Source organism: Pinus tabuliformis, chromosome 1_2 (assembly GCF_031772625.1).
Source record: "Pinus tabuliformis cultivar Carrire ecotype Pingquan chromosome 1_2, CPIR1, whole genome shotgun sequence".
Classification (NCBI taxonomy): Eukaryota; Viridiplantae; Streptophyta; class Pinopsida; order Pinales; family Pinaceae; genus Pinus; species Pinus tabuliformis.
In genome coordinates, this window is record NC_142298.1 from 1,130,548,921 (window position 1) to 1,130,569,765 (window position 20,845).

Below are 20,845 nucleotides of genomic sequence, written 5' to 3' on the forward strand. Positions count from 1 at the left end.
ACCCCTCTCACCCGCCCACCCCCCCCTTTGATTGTGATATATTCCCTTGGTGTGACTTACCTATTTCCATGAGAAAATGCCTTGAGCAACTAATAATGGTGGATGAGATCCTATCCCTCTACTTATGGGCATACTATTCATGGTGGGCGTTGAAATCCCGATGATAGAGATCATCTACCTAACAAGAAGATTGTACCTTCTACTCTTTGATATCTATTTTTATATTAGCCAACTAGCCTTTGTGTTTATGTTTATGATGATGATATTAGCCCTTAAAACTTGGATAGGTGTATTTTGGATTATAAATTTGAAAGCCATCCACGTTTTATTATAACCTTTATTGCAATGTACACACTCTAGTTTTATGTTTTTTTTTTTTTTTTTTTTTTTTATTTTTATTTTTTATAATAATAATAATAATAACAATCTAATTTCAAGGTCACAACTAAGCTAGACACCCAATTAATGCATGAGACCCGCTTATTTGTGGGACAAAAAAACCCACCTTTATACAAATAAAATAATAGAGGGCATTTTACAATGTAAATCCGTTTTAATTAAATTAAATGACTAGTAAACATCGATAAACACCAATCCATAATAAACATCAAGACATACATCTCATGATACATCTCTCATTCTCAAGGTGAAAATAACTCCCCTCCATCTAGGATCCCCTAATTACCTTCATTGGATCATCCACTACTTTTAGATGAGATTTTGGCAAAGATTATTTTGGAGGTGATGAAGTCATTGAATTTGATATTTTTTCAAGTTCTTATTTTTTGGGGAAAGAAAAGGTAAGGTATTCGAGAATAAAATTTGGGTATACCATTCATTTTGTGACACATGAACTCTCTAAGATGGAAGAGTTCATGTGTAACATAATGAAAATGTAAGTATTTCATTGAAGTTTCAAAAAAGACCCGTTAATGGGATTGTGGCGTGTATACTTTAGTGCCCCAAAGATCTCAGCCAGCGCAGACATATGACAAATGTGAATACTCCTGAAACTACTGGTTTGATTGACATCTTTTAAAAAACACACGATTTGCATCCTCTATTTGATATTTTAAACCATATTGTTGACATTTGTGTATGCCTGCTTAAAAAACACGACAAATCATGCTTTCACTTCTTTCAATGTATCCACATAAATTTGAATGCACGAATAAAAAGGAAGGCATGGTTGAAGTGAAGAAATACTTTAGTGATCTAGCAAGCAAATTGCTTTAGCGATCTAACGAGCCTGCGATCCATATAGTTAGTGGATTTGATCTTGCACAACAATCCTCGTTGGAAATACTTCAACGATCAAAGAGTGAAATGCCTTAGTGATCGATCCAGCTAGTCATTAGTTTTGATCTTGCACAACAATATAGCAAGTCATGTTTCAATGATCCAATGGGTCAAGGTTTAGTTGATTTAATCATGATATAAAGGCAACATACAACAATCCAATAAATCTCATATGCAACCACTAAGCGATTTCATATATATTAACATAAAAATTAGTGAATTCATAACACAACCACCTAACTATGAAATGGTGAATGAATTCTCAACACACATACAACAACGTGATTGTGAAATGGTGAATGAATTCTTAATGCACACACAACCACCGAAAACCAAACTAATGCACACACAACCACCGAAAAACCAAACTAGGGAGTGGAACAAACACCTTCCTATAATTTTTGAAATTAAAAAATAATATCAATTGAGTTGTGTAACTTCTAATTTCATCCACTAAATTTTGAATAACTAAGAATATTCCAAGATTATTATATCTTAACCATCTAAATACAATTTAAAAAATTATAATAATAATAATAATTATTATTTAAAAAAATTAAATATACAATCTTTCATTTAAAATAAAAAATAATTATCAATATAAAAATAAAAATAATATCTAAAATATTTGAAACTAATTTCATAAGAAATCACATTGGTAGATTTAACTCGAGTAAACTCAACGTGTTTAAAAACATAAACCTATTTTAATTTTTGAATTTATGTAATCTTAAAAAAAGCAAACCCCTCCATATACAAAGCTAAACCTAAGTGCAAAATTTTAGTTAATATCCAAAGGTTAAGGAGATTACAAAATCACATTTAAGGGTAAGTTACTCTACAAACATCAAATAATTAAAACAGATCTACATTGTAAAATGCAGTTTGCAAGCACATTCTATTTAAAACAATTAATAAAATAATCTTTAATTAAATTATGAAAACTCTATAAATTTGATGGCCCAGTGAAACCTAATCATAAATACCCTGCCAGGAAGAGCCAAAATCCCTAATATTCCCGAGCCAAGGCTTTAAGTATGCTCACCTTTGTCAATATTTGTTGCAGTTTAAATAAAATTTCAATTTGTTTCTGCAAACTGGGGTTTTCAGTATGCAGAATCAAACAGGAGGGGATTATATGCAGGGCTGGAGAGCATTAGCGTGTTTGGGTGAAGGTTACTCTAATTGCGGCGAACTAATGCTGAGGAACTAAAGGAGGAACTAAATCCTTCTGTGTTGTTTTTTTATGGGTGGGTACTGAATGCATAGCAGGAAGAAGATACACGTTTTATTCAAAACCACAGAAATCACTGAAAGCTCATCCAAGGGCGCAATTCAAATATCATGAAATGATGATTTGAAGACCTTTTCCAGGTACCTGAGCCGTTAGGGCACATTTCGGTATATTCTTTTGTCCCAGTACGACTTAATTCTGCAATTTGAGTTTGTTTATTGATGTCTACTTCATTCAGCTTCTGGTCCCATAGCAGAATAATTTGTTATAGAATTGGATTTTAATGGTTAAGTGAAGTGGGCATGATTGGTATAGTATATCCTCGAACAGCAGTACTCTCTGCCGTTTGATGCATTACTGAAGTGGGTCTCCGAGGGTCTCAGAGGCATAGTCAAGTGCAGCTTCCATGGCGGCACCTACTGCAAGGACACTGAGGCAGCAGCCGAGGCCTACAAGCTACGATGAAAGGTTGATTGACGAAATCATCAACAAGCATCTGGGTGGAGAAATGGTGAATAAAAAGAAGGGTATTAATCTGGAGAAGGACCTGGACAATGAGGCCATGATTGCACATTCAGTGGGATTTCCTGTGGATCGTTTGACAGAAGAAGAGATTGAAGCCGGCGTGGTGTCAACCTTGGGAGGAACAGAGCAAGCCAACTATGTAGTGGTAAGAAATCACATTGTTGCTAGATGGAGAGAAAATGTACATGCTTGGTTAAGTGAAGAGCATGTAATGGAGCAAATTAATAGAGAACATAGGAGCTTAGTGAGTACTGCATATAAATTTCTTTTCGTGCATGGATACATCAATTTTGGAGTTGCTCCTGCAATAAAGTCAGGGGTGCCAGAAGAGGCTACTAAGGTTAGTGTGGTTGTCATCGGGGCCGGGCTGGCGGGTTTGGCCGCTGCACGACAACTTCTGTTACATGGATGCAAGGTGGTTGTGGTTGAAGGCAAGAGTAGGCCAGGGGGGAGAGTGTTTACATACATAATGGGGAGGAAGGGCCAGGTTGCCGCAGCAGATCTTGGGGGCAGTGTTATCACGGGGATTCATGGCAATCCTCTCGCAGTTTTGTCCAGGCAGTTGTGCCTTCCCCTTCACAAGGTAAGAGATAAGTGCCCTCTTTATCAGCCAGATGGTAGGCCTGTTGATGCAGAGATTGATTCCAAGGTTGAAGATGCATTCAATAAGTTGTTAGATAAGGCGAATCAAATAAGGCAGATGATGGGCAAATTGGCAGAGGATGTTTCTCTGGGTTCGTGTCTAGACACATTAAGGCAACTTTATGGGGTCGCTGGAAAGGTAGAGGAAAGGCAGTTATTGAATTGGCATTTCTCTAACCTTGAGTATGCCAATGCAGGATTGCTATCTGAATTGTCCCTTGCATTTTGGGATCAGGACGATCCTTACGAGATGGATGGCGATCATTGCTTGCTTGCCGGAGGTAATGGTAGGATGATCCATGCTATGACGGAAAACGTTCCTATTTTTTATGAAAGGGTTGTACGAGAAATTAGATACAGTGGTAGCGATGGTGTGCAGGTAATTGCTCAAGGTCAAGTGTTTCAAGCAGATATGGCTCTCTGTACAGTTCCCCTAGGGGTCTTAAAGAGTGGTTCGATCAGCTTTGTTCCGGAGTTGCCTAGAAGCAAAGTAGATGCTATTAAGAGATTAGGCTTTGGATTGCTGGACAAGATTGCCATGCTCTTTCCCTATGTTTTTTGGGAATCCGATCTTGATACATTTGGCCATTTGAATCATCAAACAAGTCAACCGGGTGAGTTCTTTTTGTTTTATAGTTATGCCTCCGTGTCTGGAGGACCACTTCTGATGGCCCTTGTAGCTGGAGAAGCAGCAACGAAGTTCGAGAACATGCGCCCAGAGGATGCTCTGCATCGTGTTCTTCAGATTCTCAGAGGTATGACTTCAGTTACAGAAAGGTCAAACATATAGTGATCTTGTGGATTTTTAGCTTGTTTCGGTTTTTGGGTGTTAGAAATTTAGTGATCTATGAGACCCATGATTACATTCACAGGTATTTATGGTCCAAGAGGAGTTGATGTGCCTGATCCCATCCAAACAGTTTGTACAAGATGGGGGAAAGATGATCATTTTCTTGGTTCATATTCGCATATAGCAGTTGGAGCATCCGGTAGTGATTATGACACTTTAGCAGAAAGTGTGGGAAATGGACGGATTTTCTTTGCTGGGGAGGCCACAAGTCGCCAGTATCCTGCAACTATGCATGGTGCATTTTTAAGTGGATTGCGGGAGGCAGCAAATATTGCCAATATTGCTAATAGTAAGTCAATGACAATGTCCTCTATAGAAAGAGGATTATCAAAGGACAATGAATGCCGTGCAGCTCTTCTTGATAACTTATTTTGGGAGCCTGATTTAGAATTTGGGAAATTCTCTGTTCTTTTTGATCCCCAATCATCTGATCCCAAGTCAATGGCACTCTTGAGGGTTATCATTGACGGGCCCAGAAGAAAAGCCAATGATGATACAAAATCTGAATGCAGCCCCTCAAACAAGCGAGTTTCCCAACATCTACAGTCACAGTTGAATCAGCAACTCAAGTTGTACGCATTGGTGCAACGACAACAGGTACATGAACTTAGAAAGGTCGAAGGAGGAGGTGAAATTAAATTACGCTATTTGTGTGAAAAGTTTGGAGTAAAGCTAGTTGGAAGAAGAGCTCTAGGTGAATTAGGAGATTCTCTTGTTGTTAGCATCAGGCGTGCAAGAGCTGGTCGCAGACGTATTTAGACTGCTATGCTTTACAATTGTGGCCAGAATAGGCAAGTTTGAAGTCATCTTTAGCACAATGCAAAGAGGGTTAAGATCTGCTACTTGTTAAGGGACTACTTCTATCATGTAGGCTGTCAACTTTGATTTCATTGTTTAGAGTCTTGGCAGCAATTAATGAACAGGAAGGCATTCTTTGAGTAAAGTAACTGAGATATGGCACCCTATTGATAAGGATGCCTAGAGGACATCATATACAATCATGCTGGCTGAATGTTAATTGATGTTCAGCTCCTGCAACCCGATTTTTCTGGCTTTTCACTTGAAGATTGTATAGTAATCAACAGAGAGGGTTAAAAAGTTTTCACATGAGACTTATCGGCATTATCTGCATTTTGTTTCTCTAGAAGGAGATTGTGAACTGGGCTTTTTATCAATGCCTATTGAAGTTGAAGTTCTCTGCCCGAGCTGAAGCAACCACTAATGCTGAAGTGGAGCGTTTCAATGGACTTCCAAGCAATCATTCCTTGAAGGTATATACCTGCAATGCCTGTTTTACTTGTCTGCTCTTTTTAAATTCATTTCCTTTTCAGTGCCTTATATATTAGTTTATGAAAGCAATAGTCTAACTGACATTATGAAAGCAACTGAGTTGTGGTTCGCAGGCCACATGGTATGTTGACACAATGGGTCCGGGCATGCAGGCCACCTTCATCTATATCAACTTTAGCCTATACAAGCTGGTATAACATAGGGAAATAACAGGGGAAACTCTGAAAATCCCAGAATCCATCGTAATGTGACATGTTGTGATCTACATACGGGTGATGGTAATAGAATCCCATATAGCATATAGAACAAATAATTTTGCTGCTATCAACACGTTTGGACACAATGACACAGACTACTATAGCCTAATGGCATAGAACGATGGTAACTACTATAGCCTAATGGCATAGAACGATGGTACATAGCGTGGCCTTTATATGTCAGGGGATTTACAAACCCTTGACATGTTTGCAATCGTTCTTCATTATGGCAATTAGGTAGAAGTCACTGAACATGTGTGGAAAACATTCTAGTCCGGGGATATTAGGCTCTATTAGCATTGACTCCAAATATACACTCCAATATTTACATTCATTTTCTTTTTTACCTTCATCTATAACAACTCTAGCCTATACAAGCTGGTATAACATAGGGAAATAACAGGGGAAACTCTGAAAATCCCAGAATCATCGCAATGTGACATGTTGTGATCTACATATGGGTGATGGTAATAGAACACCATATAGAACAAATAATTTTGCTGCTATCGACCCGTTTGGACACAATGACATGGACTGCTATAGCCTAATGGCGTAGAATGATGATAGATAGCGTGGCCTTTATATGGCAGGCGATTTACAAACCTTCTGACATGTTTGCAATTGTTCTTCATTATGGGAATTAGGTAGAAGTCACTGAACATGTGTGGAAAACATTATAGTCCAGGGATATTAGGCTCTATTAACATTGACTCCAAATATACACTCCAATATTTACATTCCTTCTTCTTCTTTTGTTTTTTTTTTGGTCTATGTGGTTCACGGACCTTGGAGATTGGTGACTGCTATGTCTATCGAATATTTGTACTAGGCAGATCCACTCAAGGGGATCAATTCTTGTTGGCTCAACCACGGAGCCTGACCCGGAGAGTGTCGAAAGAATTGAATTGTGGCCTCTCAATAGCAAAGATGCTTTAACAACAAGAACTCGATCAATTGAGTCAACCCTTAAGGCTTCTAGTGTGTACATTCTCACGTACGCAAGGAATAAGATTCCTTTATAATGGATTATCTTAGATTCTATATATTTTATATGGTAGACCTTTATGGTCATCTCTTTCCTTTGTCCCCAAAAGGCCTACCTAGCACTTGATCTTCGACATTGTGTACAATATTCTCTTTTTTAGTTGAATGTCAGTAAAAGTTGAAACTTAAGACATTCTTAGGATGCTCTCCTTTGTTATTCTATATTGAGGGTCATAGTGGTAGCCTTACATTTATGGAATTAGAAACTTATTGAGTGTAGATGTGCCAAACCTTTTGCAACATGCATACTTTAGGAGTGATATGGGCATTCTAACTTTTATTGCCTATCTATAGGTTAGTGGGCATTGTGAGAGGTTGATATTTGGGATTTTCTACAATACTATAGATTTCTAGGACCTTGAAGAGCTACTTCTTTGCGTTAGATTATATATCCACTCTTATTTAGTGTTTTTTATAAGTTTAGTCTAGGAAACCTAAGACCAAGATTGGGGTGTTCAATATACTAAGGGACGCTTGCCTTATCCATTGTTTTATGTATGTCAAGCGTAGATGCTTATTTTTAAAAGTAAATGGAGTTTTCCATTTGATTAACATCAAAAAGCTCACATGGGTTGAGATAAATTAGTCTACAAGTCAATTGGAACTAGCTTTATAAGGAGGAAAAGGCACTCAAAAGGAACAACCATTGGTGATCTAGTAGTTCAAAACTTATGTGTCAATACCTTGGAAAGTTTTAATGATTGAGCTAGCCATATCACTATCCTTAATATTTAGAGTTTGTGCACCACTTAGTCAATGAGACACAGGGTGCACTCTATTTTTTAGTCATTACATCATTATTGATAATATTTTATTTTATGATTCACTATTTTTAGCTTCTTCATATGATGAAAAATATATTAAAAAATCGAGTCTGTTTTAGGAGTTAAGAATGACCTTTGTATTCAAAATTGGATACATCTTTAGGATATCTTTATCCTAAATTTCTAATATCAACACCAACTTGTTTCATAAGGTATTCTTGAATTATATAATAACGATTATGTATAGCACGAGTCGGCCTAACGATTAAGAACATGGGTTTTCTCCTCATGTTCAAATTCTGGAGGGGCTTAGGGTATTTACATGTGAGCAATTTGTTTGTGAATATTAGTGTGGGGTTGGTAAGGTGTACCAATACTCTCATTCTTGCTTACGGGCTAGAGAGTGGGGTGAATTACATGTCATGGATAGACACCAATGTCCCTTTGTTTAGCCTAGTGTGTTAGCTCGAGTGGTTGAGTGTTGTGAATCACGAGCAAGAGGTCATGGGGTCAAGTCCTCGGGCTAGTTGCCTTTGTGGATTTTATTAGGCCTCACACAATCAATATTCTTGTTGGGTTAAGTTGCCAAAATTTCAACTGGTTGATTTACCTAGGTATCGTCATCGAAATGAGGGGAAGTAACCAAAGGGTTTCCTTGAGATGTGTATTCCATTGAAGGAAAAAATACATTGACAATTAGAGTTTTGAAGAACATATTCTCTTTCTCTTCCTCATGCTTTTGCAATGTGCTTGTATGAATTGGTACAAACCTTATTTGGGCCTTGATCTTCTTTAGAACCCTCTTTTGCATTTGAGTACACATCAACTACTTTAAGCTTTCACCCTTATTTTTCTCAAAGTTTGCTTTTGCGTTTAGATTTTCCATATCCTAGTTTCTATGTGTTGAGATTCACAAGAAACAATGAGAAAATTAAATGGAACAACACAAACCCAAATTTGGCAATAAAGAAATTAATAACCAACCCCAAAGAAACACAACACATGAAGAGAATTCAACCAAGATGAGTGCAACCTTCAAAAGGAGAGTGAACCTAAGAACAAGTGTACTAAAGAAAAGTAAAAGCAAGCATATGAAAGCACAACCACTTATCGGTGCCCTTTGGCAAATCAATTTAATAAGAATAAACGAGAATGACATGGTAATAAATTAGAAATGAGAGTTGCGTACACACACACAACTTAATGTTTGTTTTACCAAAAGTTTTTTGCCCGACTAGGAGTTTGCCATGCTTCTTGGCCCCTTGGTTGTGCTTCATGGACAAATGGATGGCTTAGTTTGTGTGGATGCTTAACCTAGGTTAGAGTGTTGGCATGATGTCCTTACCTAGGAGATTGTTACTTTGGTCAACATGATGACTAACCCATTAGGTGCACACAATGGAAGAGTTAGTTTCTCAATTAGAGGTTATATCTACAGCAGAAGGGAAGCATTGGCTACTTGGAGGAGGGCACTTAACCCTAGGAGCTTAAGATCATGTGATATACACCTTCATGGTTGGACACTTGATTTGAGAATGCTTGGGTTGAGGATCATACTTCATGGAGGATATTGATGGATTTACACACATATGTCAAGGAGGAGCATTGGACCATAATAACCACATTGGCACACATGAGAGTATCGTTAGGCATGTGAGAGGACACGACACAATTAGAAGAGGAGTCCCTTGCATGAGAGCACTTGGATTCTGCACTGTTGTGGAAGAGGGATCGTTGGACTAACAACTTTTTGGAAAGTGCTCCATCTTGGAGGAGGGGCCTTGAGCCTAAGGCGGATCATACTTGGAGGGTTTTTCACTTCGGGGGTTAGATAAAACCTAGCTTGCCACATGCACATCTTTGTATTGTAGAGGGCTCCATGTGGGGCTGCCTTATTGGTTATTATGTGAGCCTATGTCTTATTTTCTGTTAGCCTCCCTTACCTACTCTATATCTAAAGAGAGGATAGGATTCTTCTATTATTATCATCATTATACTCTATCTATGTATTTGTCTTAGAGACATTATGGTTCAAAAGTAAGACCTATGAGAGAGAAGCCTTGTAAGGAGCAAGATGCTAGGGTTCATGAGGAAACCATGGGAGAAGAAAAGGAGAGAGAGAAAGACATCATGGATATTCATAAAGAGGTGTGATGCTAGAGTTTGCTATTGTGATGCTAGAGTATGTGTTATGTATGTAATTCCTAGAGAAGAAGATGACATTGAAGATGATGATGGTCATTATGGTTCTTGTTGTAACACTAGGGTCTCTACCCTATTAGAAGACATGGAGAGTGGCATTAATGCCTTGCATGATATTGGAGCCTTGTTCTTGTAGAATGTAAGGCTAGGGCAAGATTAAGCTTGATGAGTCTTGAGGTTGGCGTGATGCCTTGCTTAGAAAAGGATTTGGTTATTGTATCCTTGATGTTGTTGAGAGATATAACTCAGATAGGAACTTTTCCATAGGTTTTGTGAGCACAAGAAGTATTTCGAGATATTTTCGAAAACTAATTCTATTTTGTAATTCATTTTAGTCAAAAAGTGAAAAGTAGTATATTTAGTTGTCTAGTCTAAAAAGCGTATTTCATGCAATCATAACTTAAACTAGGAGTAATATAAAAAATAGATTAGGGTTTTGGTCTTAACTATAAGTGTAAAGATAGGTCGAGATAAAGGGTCTAGACATAATTGAATAGTTGAGCAATTTGAGTGACTAGAAGAGAGAGAGAGAGAGAGAGAGCAAGGATTTAGGCAAAGATAAATCTGATGAATTTAGACAAGAAGTAGGTCCATACAATACATATCCATATAGCAATACAGACGGTAATACGATTTTGTATAGTTAGTTAGTACAATAGGATGTATTGATTAGTTCAGGGTGATTAGTTAATCGTACAACTAATTGGTTTTTACAAATTGTGGAGGTTTCCTTGTAAGTTTTTCAAAGAAATGAAAAGCTGATTTAAAGGAGAAATTACTTGTGTATATGTGAAACTATTTTATGCTTCCATTATTTGATTTCCAATTATTATGTGATTAATGCTATGGTTGGAACTTAATTTTTGCATTAATTAAATTCAATGATTTACTTGTTTAATTGGGATCTTAGGACATTAATAAGCTAGGTTCATGATTTCTATTTTACATGGTATTAGAGCTATTTATTTGATTGAGGTTCTCAGGGACTTGTAGTTAGAGGGTTTTAGGGAAGAAGGATTAGCGGTTAGAGGGTTTCAATACTATTTTTCATAATTGGGAATTTATGCAGTAGAATTTCGAGATGGCATTAGCTAGCCTTAGGTTTGAGGACAGATTGTATGGTGCCCCAAATTTCTTATCATGGAAGGTGAGGATTACAATCTTACTAGAAGAGAATGATCTATAGGATATTGTTAAGGACATTGTACTTTCACTTTTAGATCCACAGTAGTTGGTAGCTAACAAGAAGAAGAGTGAAGTGAAGGCCAAAAAGATGATATTGGATACTATAAATGATCATTTGATCCCACATGTATCTAAAACGGAGATGATAGAGGAGATGTTTGATGCCTTAGTAAGTCTCTACTGGAGTGAGAACATGAACTAGGATATGATCTTGCAAAACAAACTCAAAGCCATAGAGATGACTTGATTAGACTCAGTGGTTACTGATCTTGTGAAGATCACATAACTTCTGGATCAAATTGCAGTAGTTGGTGGGAGTGGGGGGGTTGCAAATGTAGAGTTAGTGAAAATGGCATTGAATGAAATTTGAGCTTCATGGGAACGCATTTGTCAAAGGTATTTGTGCTTGGGAGAACCTTCCTAACTTTGAGAAGCCATGGGATGATGATATCTAGGAGGAGACTTTGATGGAGTCATAAACCATCAAAAAATGGTGGTTTTGAGAACCTAGCTTTATTTGATTTGTCAAATAAGTGCAAAGGTAAAGGAAAAAACAAGGGTACGAGAAAAAGTGAAGAGTTTGTTAATTTCCTTACCTAGCAATTCGCTAACTAGTTCCGAGCAGATTTATGTTCATTAAATAAAAACACAACTAGGGTATTAACAAAATAAATTCGACAGAAAGAAAAATGTACCAATCTCAATCACAAAAGGATGACACAACAAATTTCACCCAATTAGAGTTCTTTAAAACTTGCTTGAGTTCCCTTCTTGTGAAAATGGACCAACTGAATACATACAACACTAGATCTGATCCAATTGATTAAGCCCTACTTCGCTGATGTGGATCTCCTTGTTGCCCTTCCTCGGACCCAACATACTCATGAAGATGCCTCTCCCAGTCTTGTATTGTTGTATGGTGTCTTCTCCCTCTCTTTTGCCTTGTTTTTTAAACTTTTCATTGAGCTAAATCCATAACACTAATCTCCAAATTGATTAACACTTGAGATTAGATCTCACCTAACTTGATATCAAGGGTTGAGATTAAAACATAATCACTATAGTAATTTACATTACTTTTCATAAATTTGGTTTAGCTTAATAAGCCAACATAATAATTATGCTCTTTTTCCATGTCTAGCCTAGGATAAGTTACAAAAGCAAGTTGCTTACACTAGAGCAAGTGTCTAAGGAGATCTTGGGCGACTTCTACATGCCTAGACACTTAAGCCTGTGCAAAAGTACTTGCATGAGCTATAAACATCAACACTCCCTCTTAGCGAGGGAGGTACTTTTGCCACCTAGATTTGACCTTGATCTTGGAATTGCATTTGCTGCCATGGCTACTCCCTCTGAATTGGAAGCCTTCCTTGCCATCTGGTTTGGAAACATCCTCAAAGCTTTCTTTCCTTAACTTGGTTCCTAGAATTTTCCTGCTCTTGAGCATCTTGTAAGGTCATCTCGACAGATTTGGAGGAATTTGTTGATTGTTCCTCCCCTCCTAAACCTGAAGGCTAACTCCCTCTTACTTGCTCAACCTTCAGAGCTACTTGCTCCTTGTTCTTTGTCACTGCTCTACTTTGTGCCATCGCTTGGATAGGCTGGCCCTTTAGCTTATACATGTTGCTCCCTCTAACTCCTATGCCATGTCCCTCGTTAGAGCTAGGTTTGTTGGGTTTGATTAGTACCTTCCCATTCTTGAAAACAACATAGAACCCCTTCTTCTCCATCATAGAGACTAAGAACAAACTCCCCCTGAGTTTTGACACCCACAACACGCCCTTTACTTCCATCTTTCCCCTTGACTCAAGTTGGAATATCACTATTCCAACCCCTTCTACTACATGTTTGGCATCATAGCCAAACTCCACATGTAGTTTTGAGTCCCACTCAGTTAGGTTGTCAAATTGTTCTCGTTCTCCTATCATGTGCCTTGTGGCTCCACTATCTAGTAGCCACGCACCCACTAGTAATGTCCACTAGTAATGTGCGTGAGATAAGGTAGGAAACAAGTACAAATTCTTTTTTGAATTTCTTGTCAAACTCCTGAGCTTTTGCTGATGCAACTACAGCTGGCTACATGCCCTTTCCCTCTTTCTTCCTCTCTGGACATTGTGAGGCATATTGTCTCATCTTATGATAGGCAAAACACTTGACCTTAGACAAGTCCCTTCTTGGGTTGTGAGGTTGGCTCTTCATCCACACTACTCGAACCTTTACTTGTTGCTTGACTAGCAAGAGCAAGGCTCTCATCATCCCCACTCTTTTGCTATCTTCTAGACAAAGATTTCTCCTAGAACTCCCTTTGGGTGAAGTCATCGCACAGTTTGTTTCAATCTAGTAGCTTTTCTCTTGCTAGAAAGCTTGTCACAAAGGCTACCCCAATAGCTCCAAGCTCATATTGAACTTGTTGAATCCTTGTGAGGTATGATGCCACAATATCTGATTAAGTCATCTTGGTGTTCCTGATTTTCTCCCTTTAACACCATTTTCCGATTTTGATTGTCACTTTGATGTAGACTCATCAAAGTAGTCCACATTTCATGGGCACTATCCTTCCCTAATATGCGAGGGATTACATGATCCTTCACTCAATCCATAATGATACATTTGGCCTTCACGTCTTTCAATTCATGGGTTTCCAGTGATGTAGCGTTTGAAGGAGATGTAACTTGGGTATTGTAAACTCCCATAGGCTGTTCTCCTCGAGAACCAACTCTATCCTCTTCCTCCATGGATCGAAGTTGGAGGACCCATCCAACCTATCCTTGTACGTCAGATCGATTGATGCCATCTCGACATCGAAAAATCACTAAAAACTTTGGCCATTACAACTTGATCGGTATGGTCTCCCTCTCTCCCTCTAAGCGCTGACCTCTGCCAATCATGCTAGCAAACTGGTACTGTCTTTTATACACTTACTGACGTTGGTTGTACGACTTGGTTTACCTGTCTACTCCTTGTGCGAGTTTCTACAATTTCTTGCAACCCCTAATACAAATTGTACTATTGGCAATCATTGTCTTCCTCCTGTGCAGATTGACTTTACATGTTGTGTACTTTCTATGGCTCTTTGCTATAGGTTGGTTGGGTTGGTTCTCTATCACTGGAGTATTGATTTGCCTTTGTGCTTCTCTTGCAAACTTGCGGTGGCTATAGTTGTTTCTTTGTTGTTCATTGGAATCTGTTGCATGCCTGTGTTCTAGTTTGTGTGGTTTCTTTGACAACCACAACTATGGTTGGCTTAGTGCCACAACCTAGCTGGTTGCATGCACATCCAACATTCTCCCTGTTTGCATCTAGCAACACTTCCTTGCTGGCGGTGGCCCATGAATCCAACACTCTGTGGGCTGCGGTTTGTCTACTACCCTAATAGGTTTCGCTGCTACCTCTGTTGTGTTCCTTTTCATGTCAACATTACTTGACTAGCGGTTGTTGGTTGGGTGTTGTCTCAGGCCTGTCTTCTTGTCTCTTGTCGTGCCCCCCTGGGTCTATCTGCGATTGGTTGGCTGGTTTTCTGGTTCAAACTTCATCATCTAGCCGGACTTTGCTTGTTGTTTGCCATCGTAGCCTTCACCCTTGACACGTTGTTGCGTCATCAGCCTTCGGGGGTTGTTTGCACCCAATAGCCCATCTGTTGCCATTTCCTATTCACCAATTAGGTTTGTTGGTGGCCTGGGTGGCCAGGCCACTGTCGACCACTAGCCGTCATGCCACCACTCTCTAAGTTATCTTCATCTCGGCCTAATTTTTTTTTCACCCCCCTCATAAATTTTTTTCTACGACAAAGTTCTTCAACCGTCCTACAAAAAAAGGAAATTTCTGCTCGTACCATCGCGAGCGAACCTAACTTCAACGATCTTGTATGAAATTGGTAGCTGTGACTCAGAGATCGGTGTTCTTCAAAATTTTCGCTCTGATACCATGTTTTTTTCTTACGCTACTAATGTGACAATTAGTTCCAAGCAAATTTATGTCTATTGAATAAAAACACAACTAGGGTATATTAACAAAATAAATTCAGCTGAGCGCATAATGTAACAATCTCAATAAAAAAAAGATGACACAACAAAGTTTGCCCATTCAAAGTTCTTCGTTTAATTCTTCATGTTAGAATTTTTGAGCACCACACATGACACGAGACACAAAGGACACGTAAATACGAGTATTTGACACGAGACACAACGACCCCGGAAATAGTACACGAGTGGATATATATATATATATATATATATATATATATATAACACTGAAATATAGTTCCGATCCATATTAAGTTATTGAAATATAGTATTAGTTTATTAATTTACTACATCAATGATGTTCATTGCTCATAATTCACTGTTCTTCTTGAATCTTCATGTTATTAACTTACTAAACAGATTGAGAACCAAATCAAGGATCTCAACAGGGGCATTCTGCATATTGAACATGTGACATCAGACGATATTTTCTTTCTCGGTAGTTCTAGCTCTCTTGTGGACTAGTATATGAATCTGACTTACTCAAGTTGCACATCCTGGAAAATGTGGGCAATTGCAAGATAGACTCAACTAGGTGGAGCCCTATATATTTAAGTCAACTCTCTGTAGCCATTGGAATTTGCAATTAAAACAATACAATGGCTATATATGTATGCTTTCTCATTGGTCAAGCTTGGAGATATGTAGGGAGTCAATAAATGTCTTGAAGAGTGGGAATTCGATGGCCTAAGTTATGATATCAGAGTGCCCAATGTACTAATTGATGTCTATATCACAAAAGGAATGATTGAAAAGGCAAGTCATAGAGTCTTTCTTGAACATGCTTCAAAAAAAGGAGGAAAACCAAATTTCAAAACATGGGAAATGTTTGTGGATGGATATTTAGAGAACAAGCAAATGAATCGAGCTATAAAGACCATGAAGAAAGCTATTTCAAAAGTTAAAAATCATGAATGGTAGCCGACACCTGAAAAAGACACTTGAATACATTGATACAAATTATATAGATATGGGCGCATGGAATACAAGAAAATGCTGACTTGGCCCCCATGCGCTCTAAAACAAGAAATTTAAGCCCCAAACAACGAGCTCCAAACCATGAATGCTATTATCCAGGACCCAGGTCAATGTGAACTTGACAGTTGGGAATTGCTGAAGGAACTTCCAACATAACATAACAACAACTCCAGCGAGCAAACAATGACCAAGTTCCAACACAACAATGACTCCGACGAACTTCGACGGTGAAAAATGACCAAAAAAACCAAAAAAATGAACCATGCACGACCTTTATGAGTGACTTTTGTGAGACATGTGTCCTAAGAGGCAAAAACGTTAGGGCATGTTTTCGTCACGTTAAAACGTGTGTTGTGATTAGAGGACATGATAAAAATCGTTTTGGACACGTTTTAAGTCGTTTTTTGTATTCGACACGTGAAATACGAGACAAGTGACCTTGAGGGACGTGTCCTGTGACTTAGTTGAGCACTAGACTCTGTGCACATACACACACACTAGATCTGGTATGAACTTCCTATTAACTGTACATAGCGAATGAACTGAAACACATTAATGAGTCTAACTAGAAGCAAATTTATACAACAGAAACTTTAAAAACAACCTTTAGATCATGCACAATAAGCACAAAATTCAGCCCCAAAAATAGAGTTCTTATCAATCCTCTTACAGGAATGTAGGGCTCCCGTACAAGGGAAATGACCCTCGAGGGAATTACATATACAACAATTACCCTGGATATGATCTAGCAAATCAAGTGCTAGATTTGCCTTCGATCTGGTTGATTTGAATATCTTTTGTTGCCTCGTGCTTTTTTCTCGGACCTGACACAATTGAGTATCTCATTCATAGCAATGTTGATCTCTTGCTTCAAGAATCTCTCTCTCAATGTCTCGTGCCCCTATATGTCTTTGTGCTCTTGCTAACCTCCACAAGCCCTCTCGGCTCTACTCAGCCCTCGAGGCCCTCCATTGGCACCCTCGGCCCTTCCAACCCAACTTGGATCTCTCAGCCCTCTCAGCCAAACTCGACCCTCTAGGCCCTCCATTGGCACTCTAAGCCCTCCATTGCCCCCCTCAACCCTCTTGACTCTTCATAGGTATGACGCTGACTTGGCCTTCTCCTCCACAAGATGTTCTCTTGCCAACTACCAACGACCCTCTCGGCCTTCAAAGGTCTAAGGCCTACTCGACTTCTCCTCCACAAGATGCTTTCTTGTTGACCACTTTCCACATGCCCTTTCAGCCCTTAAGGGGTCTGAGGCTTATTCAACCTTTTCTTCCACAAGATGCTCACTTTGTGACCACAAGAATGAATCACTCACCCTTGTACTTATAATTTTCTGAAGGGCACAATATGATGGGTCTATACTAGTGTTATAAGGACCAAACCAGAACGACCATTTTGAGGCAAAAACTGGTTCGAATTGGGGACTTGAACCATTTTTGTCTAGTTAACGTCATGTAGAATGCAACAAGTGGGACTTGTTTTGTTTTTTCTTTTAATGTTTGTCATAGTTGGTCACTAGCCCATAATAGGTGCCTAATATTCAAGCATATGGCCTTATTATTGATATGTATTTTATGGTAATGTTAAATTCTTAAAATAAAAGGATGAAAATGAAATATAAAGGAGAATGAAATGACTTAGGATGTTTGAGAGTGGTTTTGACCTTATTGGATTTCGTATGGAGAAAGTAGAATTTTAGGTTCCACTCAAAATCCAATGGACTTAAGAGTTTTCCAGGATTTTAGGATTGGGCGGATTGCAACGCTACATTGGATTTTCTTATGTATGAGGGTATGGAACTAGTATTTAATCAAGAGCACCAAGCCCTTTATGTACCTTGATGTTAGTGGCATTGGTTGTTGAACTCCTCTATCATGCTCCTACTAAAAAGAATACCCCTCACTAAAAAAAATCTTGACTTGACATGCTATGACTTTTCTATCTTATTTTAATGCTTAGAGGGTGATATTAATGACGAAGATCCCAATATAAACAATGATTTTGATGATAAGTAGGTATCTGTTTTAGCATAATTTTTTTGGTATGCTAGAGGCCATGTGCAACTTGTTTGCTGATGTATTTTCGGTTTAGATATGGATTGCAATCATTGCTATTTTGGTTATGTGTACCCTAACATGCTATATAAATGAGAACTTTTGCTTATTTGTGTATAACTGGTTTGAATTCACATGGATGCACATGAATATATGTGTTTTTCTTTAAAATTTGAACATTTTATGTGTTTTTGGTTGATCGGATTTTGGTCCCTTTTTTTACCAGTTTTTGTATGGTTCTAATTAGTTCTAGGTCCGGGGGGTTCACTGGTTCAATGACCGATCCGGTTCTGATAACTATGGTTTATACCCTGGGTCTATGGGTGCAAAGCTCCATCACTTAGTCCATGTGCCCCACACACGGGAATACTGCCGATACTACCCAAAACATCAACACTCCCTCTTAACGAAGGATGTATTCTCACAACATCACCTAGAAGTGGCTTTCCCTTCGAACTTGGAACACATTTCCACCCTTTATTTGCTAACACAACTGCTCCATATGACACAAATGCAATTCACACTGTATGACATGAACCCTTCTTCAAAGAGATCATGCTACTAGAAGCCTTTCACTCTTGAGCATCTTGCATGGCCATCTTGTACTGTGACTTCCTGAACCTGAAGGTTGTCTTCCTCTAAGCTACTGACTCCCTTTTAAGATTGACCCTTCCTAAGCTTGCTCACTCCCTCTGAAGCTTGACTTCCTTTGACTCTAGATTGCAGGTCTTCTCGACCCTCGAGGTTTTTGCTTGATGTTCACTCCAAGTATCTCACTTGGATCTCCAATGGCTATCTCAGCGCTCTGACCATCTCGGCACTGCCTTCCTAGCCACTCTACTATCATAGGAATAAATCTAGCTGATACTTAGCCCCTCCAAGCTTAGATCTCTTCACAAGACCTTTGCACCTTGATCATAATCGATCTCTCATTCTATTGTGCTGATCTCCTCTCAAGATCCTAACACATTTGATGAATGAATCTCTCAGCCATTTCTGTCTGTCTATGCACTACACTGCAACTTCCCACAACTCATTGTGTAAATGATCTACTCCATGTCTCACTAGTTTTGCTGATCCTAGCCTTCACGACCCATACAAGTAGTCTTCCATACTTAGCCAACTCTCTTGTCATGGTTCTTCAAAATATTGTTGCTTCTTGAAATAGTTCCTATAGCTCCCTCTCAGAGCTGTCACGTGTGCAAATATTGGATCCAACTGCCCTTCTCAGAGACCATGCTTTGATACCATGTTAGAATTTTGGGCACTAGACTTGGTGCGCACACACACCAAGTTTGATAACAACTTCCTATTAACTTTACATAACTATTGAATTGAAACAAACTAATGTGTCTAACAAAAAACAAATTTAGCACAACAAAACTTTAAAAACAATAGTTAGATCATGCACGATAAACACAAAATTCAGCCCCAAAAATAGAATTCTTAGTAGTCCTTCAATAAGAATCTAGGGCTCTCGTACAAGGGAAAATTGCCCTCGAGGAAATTACATATATAACAATCACCCTGGATATGATCCAACATATCCAACCCTAGATCCTTCCTCGATCTGGCTGATTTGGATTTCCTTTGCTACTTCGTGCTCTTTCCTTGGACCCAACACAACTGAATATCTTACCCACAACAAACTTGCAATTTTACTCATGTAGATCTCTTTCTTACCTGAGAGAATCTCTTTCTCAATGTCTGATGCTCCTGCATGTCTATGTGCTCTTGCTCGGTCCTCCATAGGTACTCTTGACTCTCTTGACCCTCTCCTTGTGAAAATCGGTCTCTCGCCAACCATAGGCCCTCTTGACCCTCTTTTCCAACAACAGGCCTACTTGGCCCTCCATTGGCCTTCTTGGCTCTCTTGGCCCTCCACAGTTTGAGGCCTACTCAACCCACTTGACCCAACTTAGCTCTGTTGGCCCAACTCGGTCCTCCCCAGGCCCACTTGAATCCACGATACGCCTCTCTTGCTAACCACTCCATGGGCCTTCTCAACCCTCAAGAGGTCTGAGGCCTACTCGTCCTTCTCATGCACAAGATTCTCTCTTGGTGACCACAAGAATGAATCACTCACTCTCGTACTTATACTTTTCCAAAGGGTGCAATACCATGGGTAATCAAAATACCACGGTTTTGTGGGTGCAAAGCCCCATCACTTAACCCACTTGCCCCACACATGAGAATACTCACGATGCTACCCAAAACATCAACAATTCAGAACTTACTTGGGCTCCCTTCCGAGAAAAATGAACCAACTGGGAAAATACACACAACACTGGATCTAATTTAGTTGATCAAGCCCTCCTTGGCTTATTTGGATCTCCTTGCCACCCCTTCCTCAAACCCACCACTCACTGAGATGCCTCTCTCAATCTTGTTTTGTTGTATGGTGTTTTCTCCTTATACTTGCTTTTATAACTTTACATTGGGTTGAATCCCTAACCCTTATCTCCAAAGTTATTGACGACTAAGATTAGA

General features: G+C 38.9%; 1 protein-coding gene across 6 annotated transcripts in view; it reads left to right on the forward strand.

Moving 5' to 3' along the window:
* The first annotated feature begins 2,297 nt into the window (after positions 1-2,297).
* The window catches only part of LOC149210140 (lysine-specific histone demethylase 1 homolog 3-like), a 194,092-nt gene continuing 175,544 nt past the window's right edge, over positions 2,298-20,845 (forward strand). For 2 of the 6 annotated variants that reach the window (XM_089396635.1, XM_089396637.1), the window contains exons 1-3: positions 2,298-4,455; positions 4,573-5,147; positions 5,696-5,821. In XM_089396635.1, coding sequence (XP_089252761.1) covers positions 2,940-4,455; positions 4,573-5,147; positions 5,696-5,821 — 2,217 coding nt within the window. In that variant the 5' untranslated portion in view covers positions 2,298-2,939. Of the gene's footprint in view, positions 4,456-4,572; positions 5,418-5,695; positions 5,823-5,932; positions 6,432-20,845 lie in introns of those variants that run through there. The other 4 variants (XM_089396633.1, XM_089396634.1, XR_016252934.1 and 1 more) reach the window with 4 other exon arrangements.